This window comes from Perca fluviatilis, chromosome 5 (genome assembly GCF_010015445.1).
Source record: "Perca fluviatilis chromosome 5, GENO_Pfluv_1.0, whole genome shotgun sequence".
Classification (NCBI taxonomy): domain Eukaryota; kingdom Metazoa; phylum Chordata; class Actinopteri; order Perciformes; family Percidae; genus Perca; species Perca fluviatilis.
This window is the reverse complement of record NC_053116.1, coordinates 7,925,085-7,941,906: the sequence shown is the minus strand read 5'-3', so window position 1 is coordinate 7,941,906 and position 16,822 is coordinate 7,925,085. Positions and strand designations below refer to the sequence as shown.

The 16,822-nt window shown below is 43.5% G+C and overlaps 1 protein-coding gene across 5 annotated transcripts in view; it reads left to right on the top strand.

Moving 5' to 3' along the window:
• The window catches only part of agap2 (ArfGAP with GTPase domain, ankyrin repeat and PH domain 2), a 42,309-nt gene that overhangs the window by 1,175 nt on the left and 24,312 nt on the right, over nt 1-16,822 (top strand). For 3 of the 5 annotated variants that reach the window (XM_039800385.1, XM_039800384.1, XM_039800383.1), the window contains exons 1-3: nt 4,720-7,292; nt 14,176-14,234; nt 15,212-15,299. In XM_039800385.1, coding sequence (XP_039656319.1) covers nt 6,176-7,292; nt 14,176-14,234; nt 15,212-15,299 — 1,264 coding nt within the window. In that variant the 5' untranslated portion in view covers nt 4,720-6,175. Of the gene's footprint in view, nt 1-4,719; nt 7,293-14,175; nt 14,235-15,211; nt 15,300-16,822 lie in introns of those variants that run through there. The other 2 variants (XM_039800388.1, XM_039800386.1) reach the window with 1 other exon arrangement.

Genomic DNA, 16,822 nt, shown 5'->3' with positions numbered 1-16,822 from the left:
GTTTAATTAAGCAGATTGTTTTTGTTTTTTTAAATCTTATGCACAGAAGATAATAATTTGTCCACCTGTTGATGGAAAGTAACTAAGTACATTTAGTCCAGTACTGTACTTACGTAGGATTGTGACGTACGCGTACTTTTTCATGAGTATTTCCATTTTGTTGTACTTTATACTTCTACTCCACTACACCTCAGAGGGAGGTGTTGTACTTTTCACTCTACTACATGTGTCTGACAGCTGGAGTTGCTAGTTACTTTATCCAGATTAAGATTTTACATTGAAAACACAATAAGATTATAAAATTCAAGTGGTTCCACTCTGACGGGGCCATCCTGCCCTGAAGCACTACTTTAACTGTTGTTTTTATGGTTTTGTACCATTACTTAAAGCTACATTGTGTAAGAATTTCTCCCATCTAGCGGTGAAATTGTATATGACAACCAAGTGAATATTACTTTCTAGCCCTTCCCATTCCGAGCGCGTTTTAACTCCTACGGTGGCCGAACAAGAAATTAGCTCTTAGTATCTCCATGGTTTATACGCAGCTGTTCTAGCCACTCCATTATTAACTTTGGTCTTGTTGCTTTGCCTGACGCATTGTCGTTTTAATTCTCTTTTTTGCAGTCGCGATTAATCTCCCCCTGGCATTTGTCACGGTGCCACTGAGTGTAAAAGCGCGAAAGGCGGAGGTATGTCCCTCTTTGGCTGATGTATTTTAAAGATGGAGGCGCAACATGGCGGCCGTCATTCGAGCGACTCGCTCGTATGTATTCTGAATGATTCTGAATGGCAGATTCTAAGCGTACGAGAATACTTTGATTAGTTGGTGGAAGTAATTACACATGAATGAGCACATATTTGTGAAAGAACAAAGTTTTTTTTTGCTAAGAATCAACTCAAAACATTACACAATGTAGGTTTAAAGTTACAATGTCAAACATCATCAACAACATTTCCTTTTCTTTGGCAGCACCTATGGCAATACGCCGTAACTCCAGGTGCGTTTATGGATCTCACTTGTTTTTGAAGTTCCGTGTCATCGCTCTTTTCTTTATTTCTTGTTTGTTCGGCCGTAGTGTCTGTTTACTCTCAACCCTAGCAGAGACTGAAAAAAAAAAACAGCATGCCGCTTCTCACGCACAGTGTGTTGAAGAGCAAGTCTGTTGCGTTAGCTCCGCCTACTCTCGCAGACCAAGATGCTGCTGGGTGACGAAAAAAATGTGTCACTTAAAGGTGCCGTAGGTAGGATTGCAAAGAACCAGGACTTAGCCAAAAAATTTGAACATCGACAACTTTTCAGTCCCTCCCCCCTTTCTGCTAAAGCCCAAAACTGTCTCCTAAGCCCCTCCCCCCACAAGGGAGAATGAATGCGTGTGCATGAGCAGTGATTGACGTGCAGTTAAACACACCCCTGGCCTTGATTAGTGCATCTGAACAGGGAGCTGTGGATTTTTGCAAATCACACTACAGGCTGTAGGTGGTGCCAGAGGAGCCGGGTTTTTTTTTTTAATGACCTGCTTCATGTAATTCTACTAGAACACAGGGTCAGTTTCAGCAAATATGACAGAAAGTTAGTTTTAGAAGTCTTACCTACTGCACCTTTGATGTGCCTGGTTTAGGATTTGTCTTGGGAAGGTAGCCAAAGACACCCAGTTCGCAATACTGTAAATACAAGGGCTTTAATCAGAGGCTCCATCACCATCGTGTTACCTCATTCAGTGATAGATGGATTCAAATGAAAATCTTTCAGATTGTTACTTTAAGCAAAATTATGACTGCAGGACTTGTGTGTTACTTGTAGTGGAATATTTGTATACTGTGGTATTGCTACTTTTAATTTTAAAGCTCAAACCTGAGCAGGTCTAATCACATAACTGTAAACTCCTGTGTGGGTATGAGGGGCCTTTAATTATAATGCATCATATTTAAGTAAGTTAATCATATTTTAGGAGAATCAATAGCAGTTAGATACATGTAGTAGAGTAAAAAGTACAATACTTCCCTCTGGAATGTAGTGGAGTAGTGGAGTTTACTCATACACGTGTAAAGTACACGCACCTAAAAGTTGTACTTCTGTAAATATAGCCTACTTTACACCACTGGTGAAGTCAGACTGGTTGGAATAACCAGCTTTTGATGTCATCTGTTTATTCATTAGACGTTTCACTCATTCCTCTGTTTGTGTGTGAATTAAAGGTCAATCAGCCCCCTGATGGATTTTGGGCAGCTTTGAGGTCTTTTTAGGATCTGGCAGATCTTGACACGCTCTGAGAAGCACATCCCTATGTGTTAGAACATTCAGCATGAATTTATTTTTTGGGTTTAATTAGGCTGCTGGAGTGAGGATCAAAGTCAGTGTATCCTCCACGGGGGGTGGGAGGGGGGGTGGGATACCCTGGATCTGTGAGTGCAGAGTTCACTGGTGCCGAAAAGAGAGCCACCTCTCTTTTTTTGGACTTAATAAGCGAGGGGGATGTAATCGACTGACTGTGTGCTGAGGAAAGGTTCGGGGAGAAAGAGATGGAGATGGTGAAAAGGAGTGAGGTGGAGCTAAATGAAGACATTTAAATGGGAATCTGACTGGTAGTGTTCACTGCAGCGTGGCAGCAGAGAGTGTGTGTGTGTGTGTGGGGGGGGGGAGACAGAAAGGACAGCTCCCAGTGAAGGAGAAATGAAAAATCACCCAGCATGACCACTGCCCTTGGCCAATGTCCATCTGACAGCACCCGCCCTTAGGTGTCAATGTGTGTGTGTGTGTGTGTGTGTGCGCGCGCTTTGTCTGTATATGCATGCATGTGAGTCTCCTCACTAAAAAGTGTCTGCCTGAACACAACCTGATTTTCTGCTTTATATGTGGGTGCCTATTTCAAAATAATTAGATTCACCGTGCAAGCACCGCGAGCTGCAGCAACCTGACGCGCACTTTAACTCACACACGCATGTCGTGTCCTCATGGTTCTTGTGAAAATAAATGGATTTTTACACACATATAATGTCAGTCATCCTGAAAGTACATCTAGATTTTTTTAGGTTTTATTCATGACACTTCTACTGTGTTGGAGTCTGCGGATTTTTCCTCTTCAGCCAAAGGCGGTTGGTTGTCAGAGGTCTTTTGTATTCAGTGAGAGTAGTTATTGCCCTCTCACTGACTGTTAAAGGGGAAGGGGGGGGAGCGGGCTGAGCAGGTGGACAGTCAGATCGTGTATCATGGGATGATGGTGGGAGGCTGAGGCTGGTGCACTGTGGGGAAAGGCATCCTCTGATTTCACATCAAGGTTGTTGTTGTTTTTTTTAATCAGAGAGTAATTAACATGAAATTACACCCGGTAATAATTCAAGTGATGGATGTGTAATCATATTTGCTGCAGTGTTTCTGTTGTTGCACGCAGCAAAAGTGGAGCGGTTCCTCTTGTAGTTTTTCCCGTTTAATCATTTCGGTCATATGTATTTTATGTTATGTTATGTTATGTTATGTTATACAGTCACTTACAGTACATATTGTAAGTTGATTAATAGATTACAAAATACATTTTAAGTAAATGTTCAAGAAACAAATGCCAAATATTTTATGGTTCCAGCTTCTCAAATATGATAATTTGCTGCATTTCCTTGTCTTGTATGATTGTGACTGAATATATTTGGATTTTTGACTCAACATGGCATGAAATGACATCATCTGGGCCTTGAGGAAATTGTTACAGACATTTTTCACTTTTTTTGCAGATTAAATGATGAATCGAGTACTTGAGAAACAAATCGTCCGATTATTGGATAATGAATATGATCGTTAGTTGCAGCCTTCATTCTTTTTATTGCTCAGATTGTATTAGTAACGTACTGTGTTTTGCACAACAGGTTTGAATCGAAATGTTTTTTAACCTATACTTCACCGTATGAAAAACTTGCTGTGTTATGTTTCAACTGATTTGTTTTATTCACACAGAAATAACGGTATATGTGTTCGTTAAATTTTTATTTTTTTGCATTCTGTGGTCCAACTATTGATGTCCAATATCTGCCTCGTGCTGTGAGCCCAGAGCTTAGCCACTTGTGCTAATGAACACATGCCGTAGTAAGCAATAGACTACAGATCAATACACTCACAGGAAATCTCTTTCACTCACATGTACGACACAATCAAACACTCACACAGAGAAACGCCATTTGGATACAGAAATCCAGGGAGCGATTGCTATACAGAATGTACCAGGAGGAGGAGGGAGGAGGAGGAGGAGGAGGAGGAGGAGGAGGAGGAGGAGGAGGAAGGACATGGAGGAGATGATTGTGCCACCATAGCCAGGAAGATTGTAACACCTTAGCAACAAACAAGCCAAGCCTCCTACTGAGGAGGAGCCACACGGAGCCGCACACACACACACACACACACACACACACACACACACACACACACACACACACACACACACACACACACACACACACACACACACACACACACACACACACACACTTGTTCAACACACAAATACAAATAGACAGCTGAAGACAGATGGATGATCTTGATGGAGCTATTCTGGCAGCTGTATAAATGAGACAGGGAAGAGACACACCGTGTCCCGTCCTATACATGGATGTATTGGTCCTATAGTGTCGTTTTTTCCTCCACAAACATGCGTCCTTTCTTTTTTTTTTTTTTTCCTGACTAACCCTGCCTGCTTTCCTGTCCCTGCCGTTGATCGTTTCTCCTGCGGTCTCCCCTCATTTAGCAGGTCCGGCATGTGTGTGTGTGCACTGCTGCTTTACCACCAGCCGTTACCCGTTGCCTTCCCCCTCCCTTTCGGCACGCCAGGGAGAAAAAGATGGAGGGGAGGGGATGATGGGGATGGGAGGGATGAGCAATAAAGAGCAGGGACCCGGCACAGTCGGAGAGGAGCAGCAGAGAGAGAGAGAGAGAGAGAAAATTAAGGAGGGAAAGGGAAAGAAGAGAAGCAGGATTCTTCTGCATTGTATGGATTGCCTATTGGAACAAGGAGGGGCATGTAGAGGGAGGGACATTGGTGATTCTTATCAGTGTGTTGGTGAGAACAGGAGACCGAAACGCAGAGTGCGATCTGTGCATGTGTGAGTGTGTGTGTGTGACTATGTGTGCAAGTGTGTGATTGGACTCATTGAACCTGTGCGACGGCGTCTCTATCGGGGAGCCGTTCGAGCAGTGGCTCGCCTCAGCGCCTCCTCTGTGCCGGCGCTGTGTTGTCATGCTCAACGCCTGATGCGCTCAGAGGACACAGGCTGCCTGGGAGACAGCGAGAGGGGCGTGATGGCCGGACGCGCCCCGACTTGGCCATGCATCTCCAGATATCCACCCGGGCTTCTGTTGGCTTCTCCTCCTGGTCCCCTTCAGCCCTCATCAATGTCCTTCCTGTGCGTCTCCGTGAGGCTGCCCACCTTCCTGCCGCTGCGCTCTCTGAATGGATGCTGCTGTCAACACACATGTGTGGCTTGCAGTAAGAGCCCATGATCTGGACGGGGGGGGGAAGCATACAGCTCTGGGTGTAATATGCCATGCTGCTTTAGGGTGACACAGATGCATTTTTAAAGACTTTACCTTTTCACGTTACAGCTGCTGTTGATCCCATTCTTGATGACGTATGATGCGGGGCAGTTGTTTTTCTGAATTGAATCCTGATTTTTTTTTTGCTCTGAGTGAAGAGGATGGACTGAGCAACATATAAGATGGGGGTGCTGCACATAAAAATAAGGTCAAGTAAATAATTACCATCCGGAATGAGGCGCCATAATGAAGATTTATTTGTCTCAGTAGCTGCATACACATGCAGTGGATAGATTTTAATTGGGGGTTTTCGAGGAACAAAAGAGCTTCTTGGACCGCACTGACAGTGTGTTGAAGGTTGTCAAGAAGAGTGGATTTCTTTTTTTGCCTCCCGGAGAAATGAAAATTACAGCCAGAGAAGAAATCCGTGACTGAAATTCAAATCGAAACAAAGAAATAGGGGTTTTGGGGGATGGATGAATCCAACAGCCGCTCTGCTGTTGTATATTCCAAGGAGAAACTTAATCTCCCTCCATGTAAGTTTTTCGTCTCAGTCGTGCTGTCAGATTCTCTCACATCCCAACGCGCTGGCAAACTGTCAGTCGTTCATGTCGCTCTGTCTGGTTTCATTCATCTGCTGTGTGTCCACTGAAGCCTGACCACATGAGTGGCGGCGGCGCCCTGCAGCAACGCACCACCTACCTCATCTCCCTCACCCTGGTCAAGGTAGAGGCTGTGGAGGAGAATGGAGGGGAGGCCAAGAACAGCACCCAGGGGATGGAGGTGGAGGCCGGGCCTGGAGGAAAGGCGGGAGGAGAGGCCGGAGCGAGAGTGGAGGCCGGAGGTGAAGCTCCTGCATGGGCCGAGAATGGAGCTGGGCAACAGAAAAGAGCTGGGGACGCTGCTGTCGTTGTGAAAGGCGAGACGTTAACAGCTGAGCTCAAAGACGGAGAGAGAAAACCCCTCAGCCCCACGAAGGATGAACTGCCTTCCACTGTTGAAAAGCCACCGTGTAACCTCTCCTTCCCCTTACCGGCTGAGAGAGCGACAACTCAGAAGACCAAGTCTGCAGAGATTGACCTCGCACGAGTCGAGAAGACGCCGTCCACCCCAGAGGCGAGGCAATGCGGGTCCCCGTCGCTGACCACGACACCACCGACAGAGGTGGTCGAACCATGCCGCACCCCAACCAGGACCAGCCTCCCTATCCGTCCGCTGGGACAGCGTCCTGTGAGTCTGCTGAAGTCCCACAGCAACGTGGCCACCCGCGGTCGCGACTCCAGAGAGGGTAGAGAGCGCAGCCCCACCTCGGCACAGAGCCTGGACCGGAAGGACTGCCGCGTGCCGACGCGCTCGCCAGGCCCCTGCAGGGCCTCGTGGGCCGAGGCCAGCAGGCCCGACGGATGGAGGGACCCGCGGGATGAAACTCAAGCTGGAGTACCTCTGGAGATCGGAGGTGGCATGGCTGCAGTGATGAGAGACAACCCCAGGAAGGAGAGACTAAAGACGGGTTCGGCCTCCCTACCCGCACCTGTCCCTGCTACCCACAAGCCGACACGCAAAGGTAAAAGCCGCACGCTGGATAACAGTGACCTGAACAGTCTCTCTGAAGACCTGGGGCTGGCCAGGGAGGCCCAGCAGGGCCAACGGGGCTCCGCTAAAGACAGGAAGATGCTCAAGTTCATCAGTGGCATTTTCACAAAGAGCAGCTCGGGGGCAGCGGGGTCATCCTCCACAGCGCCTCCTGTCTATATACAGAGAGACTCCAGTGAGGAGGAAGGTAGGAGGTCACACACACACACACACACACACACACACACACACACACACACACACACACACACACACACGACATCACGGTCACCTCTTCAGCTCGAAAAGCTCCATGTTGACTACACCCATGATGACAAAAGAAACATGATCACACACACTCCTGTCTTCAGTTCCATTGCCAAACAGCTAGCAGACATGTAGCTCCTTCATCTGTGCACAGGCATCCATTTAAAAAGAGTTGGGGTGGGGTTGGGTGGGGTTGATCCTTTTAAAGAACCCCCCCACCAGAATACATTCACGTGCCGAGAAAACATTTTGACGAGAAAACATTTTGACTAGAAAACATTTTGACGAGACATGAAGTTCTTTGATCTGAGAACTGACAATAGAATCATCTTGGACAGTTTTTATCTAATCCCCCCCCCCACAGAGCGCGGGCAGATTTCACACTGCTGGAGGGGTAATCTCTGCACTCACACATACACACACTCGAGCAGCGTTCCCAGCATGGGTTTAAATCTCGTAATGAAGCCAAAGGGGAGAGGAGCTGGTGGCACGATCACGGATTGGATTTCGCCGCTCTGGTTGATTTAGTTTTTTTTGCCTCGGATTTATATTCCACAAAGAGGGAAAGACGCGAGGCGATATTTGCTCACCCACGTCAAAAAAAAAAAAAAAGGGAAGTGTGCATCCACAGCTAATCAAAAACATTTTTAATCCTGTCTTTGATGTTCCACCCACTACATGTTCTACATGAGGCCTTTTTTTTTTCTTGCTTACTTACTATTTAATTTAAATTCCATCATTATGTCAAAAGCATTTATGTGGCATTTCAAAATTTAGGATTGTTGAGTTGCCATCGCTGTCGTCCCCCTCCCACCCCACCACTCTTCGCTGTGAAGACGGCTGCAGTGTAGGCTAAAACAGTGCATCTCTTTCACAAACGTGTTTTCTCAAAGAAAGAGCGAGTATCAGCCTGTGGGAGTGTGTGTGTGTGTGTGTTTTATGTATTCATTCACTCATTGTGTATTCACACTGTTACACATGCAAGTAGTGAGACTAGCCCCGCCGACTGCAAACACACACACGCACACATAAATACACACATACACATTTACTGAGGGCAGGAGGAAGTGTTGCCATGGCAACCGGCAGGACTGCTGCTTCTGCTGCTGCTACAGAGGCAGAGTCTGATGAAACAGAGGGGTGGAGGTGGAGGAGGCAGTGTTGTGTGTGTGTGTGTGTGTGTTGTGTGTGTGTGTGTGTGTGTGTGTGTGTGTGTGTGTGTGTGTGTGTGTGTTCTTGTTTAACCATATTCGTGGGGTCCAAAACCGGGAGTCCAGTATACTTGTGGGGTCCCGACAGCTTTGTGGGGTCAAAATGCTGGACCCCAGAAGTTTAAAGGGCTGTTTGAGGGTTAAGACTTGGTTGTAGGATTAGGGATAGAATTAGGTGATGGTAAGGGCGAGGGTAAGGGTTAAGGTTAGGCATTTAGTTGTGATGGTTAAGGTTAGGGTAAGGGGCTAGGGAATCATTATGTCAATGACGGGTCCCCACAAAGATAGTGAAACGCACTATCTGTGTGTGTGTGTGTGTGTGTGTGTGTGTGTGTGTGTGTGTGTGTGTGTGTGTGTGTGTGTGTGTGTGTGTGTGTGTGTGTGTGTGTGTGCGTTGACATACAGGCGAGAGAGGATTCTGACAAAATGTCCCTAAAAAGATTTAAGTTTGAAAATTGGCAGTTTTGGATGTGAGCTACAGGCGACATGTGGGGGTTGCAGGGTGGATCACACCCGATTGGTTTGGAGCAGGGAGTGTGGATAATTGGCTTTCTGTACAAATCTGTGTCGAAGCAGCATAAGGATCACACACACACACTGTCTGATCACTTTTGGCAACAGCAGCCGGCCATAAAGAGAGCTTTGACTCAGACAAAGATAGACAAACTGTGTGTTTGTGTGGTAGGACTTAGCCTGCAGCAGCAGCAGCAGCTCTACAGTAAGCCTCCTTTCTGTCATCGTCTGAATTCACACCATCACTGGCTGCATCTGCGCGCCGTTGGCCTGGACGCTCCATAGATTTAGCACCAGGCTCGAGTTTTAATCATCATCTGTCTTTGAAGGACACTTTGCACGTTCACACCCAGGATGGCGGACAGTATAGTCCGCCAAAAACCTCCGGGTCTCCTCTGTTGTCTTTCTGTAATTTATTAATTTCCCTCATTTTTTTTCTTCTTTTTTCTGTTATATGTTGATTGGGTTTCTGAATTAGTTTTAGCAGCGTGGCGGTCCCTAGAGGATGAATCCTACTGGATTTTTCCTCTAGTGCTATCAGCAGGTCACAATCTTCACGTATCCAGGGAAATATCTCAACATCTACTTGATAGATTGGCATAAAATGGAGTACAGACATTCACGGTTCTCAGATAGAGCTGGGTATAGTTTAAACATTGACATTACCAGTATCCTTTAAAGGGATGCAGATACCAATAGAGTACTTCATTTGACACATTTTGTCATACTTCATTGGATACCCATCATGTGGATGACCACTAGCTGCTGCGGTAGTGGGCCAATCACGCGTCACATTGAATCAAGGAACGCTTGCAGTGATTGGCTGGGAGCAAAGTCTTCTTTTCCAGATCTGGGTACAAAAAGAATCAAATGTAGGTATCGTTTGAGTAGAAAAAGTTTCGATACTACTTGGTTATTTTGGTTGAAGTCCTTAAAGGTATCGAGTACCGATACCCAGCTCCATTCCCAGACGATAAATCTTAATGACTTTTTATTAACAGTAGCACCATAATCAGGTCAAAATTTCAATGTGTCCAATACTTTCGTTTGCGACTAAATACCTGCAAAACTATTGACAATCCCATCAGCCTCTGCTGTCCTCTGCGTTTACTGCTAATTACCAAATGTTAGCACGCTAATAAGCTAAACTGAGATGCTGAACGCGGTAAACATTATACCTGATCGGCACCACTGTGCACCACTGTGTGTGGCTGTACACTCTTGGTTTGATTTGGTACACTCAGTTGCCAGTTTATTAGGTATAGGTACACTTGGTTAAAACCAAAGCAGTCTAATGCAACAATCCTGCAATAAATTCTTCTTTCATGAAGGTTATAATGTTGATTCAACATCATTTTGGATGCTGCAGTTTGTGATGCTGAATTATATTGTGTTCCACTGACATTATTTATATCAATAAGAGTAGGCTTACATTAATATAGCATGTACAACACAATGCAGTTCAACAGCACCACAACCTACAGCCTCCCAAATGATCGTACAGTTGCATCAACAGCTAAAACAAGGTGGATGAAGCAGTGGTTGTTGTTGGTTGTATTAGACTGCTTTAGTTTTAGCTGTGGTGTACCTAATAATAAACTGACAACTGAGTGTATGTTTTTTTCTGTCTCTGAATCTCAAGCCTCTCCTCAGGCTCTCTCTCTCTGTTTCTTTTTATTCTGGTCCCTCTGAAGCTGCAGCTGGGTGTCTGGGTGTGAGCGTCACATCACATTGGGGACAGGCTACCTCTCTTTGGCCCAGGAGGGACGCTGGCACAGCTGTGTGCAACCCGACCCCTCTACTGTACTGTATGATGTGTGTGTGGGTGTGTGTGCGTGCGTGCGTGTGTCTGTGTGTGTGCATGTGAAGGTTCATGTTGTTTCTCCAGCGCACACACACACACACACACACACACACACACACACACATCAAAAAACACACCAGCAAATCAAAAGCTGAAATGATTACTTGATTCAGAAAAATAACTGCAAATATTTTCATAATTGATTCAGTCATTTTTTTAAGCAATAAGAGTAGGTGGAAATGATTTGGCTGGACCGCGTATGGTCACTGTGCTTTTTGTTGCCAAATTGTTACACAGATAGTCAACGGTAGTGTCTACAATGTGGATTTCTTGATATAAAATGTCCCAGTAATATTTCTCCTGAAGCAGCATATGACATGACATTAAGCTAATAATATTAAGCTACATTTAAGTAAAAGATAAATGCATTTCCAAGAACAAAACTTGTTGTTTAGTAATGAATCAATTTATACAAGGTGAACGTTATGATCATTACATACAGTAGGCTACATGAAGTTTAAAGTGGTTTTTTTCGGTTTTTTATTGGCATATGTGTGGGCATGTGTATTTAAAGAATACATGTTACAAAACTAGGCTGATAAATAATGATGTGGGTTAATGACAGAGATTAACGATGATGTAGTTGGGCAGTGAAGGTCACGTTAAAAAACATGAAGTTTGGTGAAATTCGTTTCAATATGTTGATGAGTTTAGGTTGTATTATTTTATGTCATTGTTTCAGAGGTTGCCTGTAGTTTGATTAGTGCTGGACGGCATGAAGGACAATTTGTATCACGGTATTTTTTAAGATTCTGGCAGTTTCACGGTATATCACGGTATTTTGTTTCTTTTGCTTGACTGGGCCTTTATATAGGTTTATAATGGCTTATCCTACTGTCAGGAGTACGTAGAATATCACAAAAACATTTTAATGTCATCATGTTTACTAAAAGCTTTGATTATTAAAGGGTTTGATTGGCTCTATAACATTATACAATAATGTTATATGAAGGAGAATGCATGAATCAACTATTTTTATTGTGCAAAACTGCAAAGTAGTAAAATAAACTTAAATCGAATGAATACATATTCATACAATATATAATACAATATAACAATACATAACATTTTTTCTCTTTCAAAACTAAATAGTTGTAAGATAGTTGTATTAACACTACCTTGGCCACAGGTAAGTCAGGTTGTTGTAGAAAAGTGGGCGACTGAACGTAGCTCCACTGTCAGCCTCCTTCGCTGTTTGAATAATGTTAGCAGGTTGGTGGATGTATTTCGGCGAGGTGAGACATCTTAAATCCAGTGTTTTAATCATTGCTCTGAACCCGTCTTTATACCGTCCTTCTCAACGGTCTGTAGCGGGACCGTAGGTGGATTGTTATTGAGTTCGTAATGTTGCTCCGCTGCATGCTTGAAGTGACAGGTCTTTAACGTTAGCACGGCCGAGAAATGTTAGCGCAACCAAGTAAGTTAGAGCGATGGGCAACAACAGTGGCTAAATGATGTCAGATTTTTTTTAGAAACAAAAAACTTCGGAACAACAGACGGCTCCTGTCTTGAGCATACGTTGTTCTGGTGTATCTCCGGTCTTTCTTCATCCTCTAACTTTCTTCTCTGTTCTAGAATGTGCCATAGAGAACGGAGCCTCTCCCAGCTTAAAGTGCCCATATTATGAAAGAAATCACTTTTTCTGGGATTTGGGGTGTTATTTTGTGTCTCTGGTGCTTCCACATGCATACAAACTTTGTTAAAAACCCATCTATGCTGTTTTGAGTGAGATACGGTTTCTGAATGTGTCCTGCCTTCAGTCTCCGGGTGAGCTGTTCAAAATCTGCACAGCTTTCTACGTCACTAGCCGAAACGAGGGGGCTAGGGGGCTAACCGTTAGCATGCTAGCTCGTGCTCAATGGCAAAACACTGCTACAACACACACAAATTCACCCTAATCTACAAAATAAATTGTATAGAACTACTTACATGTCCCTGTTCTGCAAGTATTCCACGCAAAGTTGGAAGTGCGCCCTCATTTAGAAGAAGTCTCCCGGCTAATCCTGCCTTGTACAGGCCGAAGTTGGAGAAACAGCTAGCTAGCTCATGTGAGCCTTACCTAGCTACTGCGCATGTGCAACTGCAAACAAAGATGTTACAGAAGTTGAGATGTCTCACTCTGTAGCTAAAACAGAGACCTGACGCAGGTTGAAAAGAGGAGCTGCAGCAATGTGCAGTACAACAAAAATTAAACCATTTAAACCTATTCTGATACAATCTCAAATTACAATTATGAACCTGAAAATGAGCATGATATGGCCACTTTAACAGACTGTTATGCTACCTGGCTAGCTAGCAGCTAGCCGTCCTGCGGTTTAAATTTGTAAATGTAAAATTATTAGTGTTAGTAATTGTTTAAGTCACAAATTGTTGTTTGTTTTATCCTGTTAAAGAGAGTTAGTTGTGGGTTATGAATTGTTGTGTTATAAAGTTACTACCATGAGTGAGTAACGGTATGCAGTTAACAGGGCTCCCGTTCTCAATTCACTCGCAGATTACTTCGGCCGTTGTGCTCTCTGTGGCAATGGTATTACGGTGTTTGAAAAAATCATATCATACGGGAAATTAATACCGGTATAGGGTATAAACCGGTATACCGCCCAGCACTAAGTTTGAAAATCTACTGATGAGCTGCAAAGGAGTAAATAAAAAGCAAATAAGTACCTGCAAGACACACACAGCCAAAAATGTCAAATGTTCATATCTTCTCCAAAGTGAGGATTCATTTCATTTCATTTGTAAATCTGAATATCGTGGGGTTTTGGACTGGTCACACACAATTTGTAGACATCACCTTGGGTATTTCTGCACTTTTTTATGACAATTCATAGTCAAAAGGTTAATCAATCAAAACATGAATCGTTAGTTGCAGCTCTAGTTCAAAGGGGAGATACGAGTCTTGTTTGAATGGCAGCTGAACTGAAGCATCCAGTAACTCACCTTGCAGCTGCCCGTCATTTACAGCACACAGGGAGCAAAATGGATAACGAGTGTTGTGGCTGCATCTTGTTGGACCCTTGTTGTGACTGAAAGGTTATATTCATTAAAACGACCTGCGAGGCCACACGTGTGCTTATGGCGACCGGTCACGCAGCAGCTGTGTGATTTATTGCTTTCCCACATGGCCGTTATGACGGCGGCCCTTTTTCACTGTGAGTGATCAAAATGATGAATCTCTCTCTCTCTGCATCTCTGCCTCGCTGACTGTCTGTCTCTCTCTCCCTCTCTCTCCCCAGTAAATATTGCCAACAGCCAGGAGTGGACCCTGAGCAAATCCGTCCCAGAGCTCAGACTGGTGAGGCACTAGTTACACTACCACTCTCTCACTCACTGCCAGTACATCAAAACAGAAGGATTTATTCCATTAATTCATATTGTGTCATTTTATTAAAGAAGTCTAGAGAGAGTGCGAACGTAAACCACAAATGCTTTTATATATAAGGCTGAGCGATATCTATCATAAAAACAATGTAAAAATGTCTATCGTTCAAAATCCGACCAGATGCAGTAGGACATCCTGCACGTTATGTTCATTTTGCACTGAAGTTCTTAATAAAATGAGAAAATACTCAGTACTTTTCATCTATCACAGGAGTGTACGAAGATAGGCTTTACCATGTGGTTATGTCAGACTATTTATTTATTGAATTGCCAGAAAATATGCTATGTCAGGATACATATCATTATCAAGGTATATGACCTATATCAGGACAAAAGATTTTGGCCATATCGCCCAGCCCTTGTTATGTTTAGGTCAAATTATTAAATTATACTTTTTAATTTACATGTCAACATGAACCCTATGAGCTTCATAAAGTTAGATGTCATGGCAGAACTTTTGTATTAGATTGCATTAGTTTGTACAGGTGTACCTAATAAAGTGGCCATAATAACATAAGATTTTGTTAAGTGGTCTTTCTCTATTACATATTATATTTCAATATTTAAGTACATTTTGCTGTTACCATACGATATTAATCTTTTTTTTTTGTACTTATGTAAAAGTTTGAATGTAGGACTTTTACTTGTAATAGTAACACTTATTTCTATAATCTGATATTGCTTCTTTAAAGTATCTAAATACTTCTTCCACCACTGGCTACGATGAAGCAATCGAATCTGTTGAAAGACTAAACATGACTGAAAGGAACCAAAACATATTAGATGGCGGAACTAATTCTGTCTGAGAGTTATATTTGATACATCACGATCACACTGTGATCGAGCCTGAATTAACTTTCTGGTGTTGTATTTCCTTCCCTCTTCTCTCAGGGCATTCTGGGAAGTCTAAAAAGTGGCAAGTCAGCGCTGGTGAACAAATACATCACAGGCAGCTATGTTGCACTTGAGAAGCCTGACGGTGAGAAACATTAAGCACAAGTACATCTTCTATATCGTGTGTCCTTTACAGTGATGAATGTACTGTAACTAAGTACATTTACTCAAGTACTGTACACATTTGAGCTACTTGTACTTTATTTGAGTCTTTTCCTTTTCATGCCCCTTTATAATTCTACTGCACAGCATCCAACATTACTCAAAGTGGCTATATGTAACTTTCAGTTTGTGTTGATTCTAGCGGCCGCTTTGGACAAAAGTGGTAGTGTTTTTACCACACCTGCTGTCCTAACGGTCTTTTCTTTACAGTTCTGTATTAACTACATTACTGAGTTAGCGTTACCTGGAGGTCATATAGTCGCGATGAATGTTTTGCTTAAGTTACAGATGCATCGTTGCTTACAGTAACTTAGCCTACTTTGGATGTCTCGTGAGCCAAACCGGGTATCACTGTCATTGTGTTACGCACCAAAGCAATATGAGTTTGTTGTAGCAACCAACGTAGTAATAACTTAGATTAATATAACGCATTTCATAAAACCCACGGACGCTTTACACAGGTAACGTTACAGGGGGACAAGGGCAAAGAAAATAGTAGGTACACGTGTACCGAGTCGACCGTTATCTGGGATATGTTTTCATGCTAATCGAATGTGACCAGTTTTAGCGCAAACCGCTAATTAGCTTATAACGTTAGTCGTCGGGGCACGGGTAAAGTAAAAAGAAACGACCAACGCCGTGCCTGAGCTATGTTACTGGTTACTGGTTACACAGCGTTCGTCGTTCAACTGGTCGTGACTGTTTTCCCAAGATGGCGCCTGCCTGTATACGTGAACGGTACTGTCTTTATAAACTATCTTTTTGATAAACTGTCTGTACACTTACAAATGTGTTTACATGTAGGGACCCTCATTATGCTACCGTGGAATTGTGGTGCTATTTTGAGCCTTGTTAGTGGTATAGAAATAGTGATTTCTTTTTTACTTTACCTGTGCCCCGACGACTAGCGTTATAAGTTAATTAGCGGTTTGCGCTAAAACTGGTCACATTCGATTAGCATGAAAACATATCCCAGAGAACGGTCGACTCGGTACCAATGTGTTATTAACCCCTAGCTAGGTTTTTATTGCGCCGGATTTGTCCTTTAATGTCGGCTAATGATGTACAACCACATCATGCACTGTAAAGTTATTTTATGAATGAAGGTCCAATTCAGGGACGTTTTTGAATCATTTACAATCCCGTAATTGTCTCCATCTGTTGAAAGCCCGACGGAGTGTGACTCACTTTCACTTTCCTTTTCCCTTTTATCTTTTAGTTGTAATTTCCTTCTTTCCTGTGATGGTCCTGCCCCAGTATTAGCCATAACTACAGCAGATAACTTCTAAAATTACATTCAAATACAATTAGGCATATATAAAGACATCTCCTGTTTCCTTTTACCTGGCTCCGCTGGAATACGCTAACACAGGCTTTCCCGGTGTTACAAAAGAAATCTGTGACCCATCAGAATGTGTTACTGTAGAGCTGTCAACCTGCCAAAAA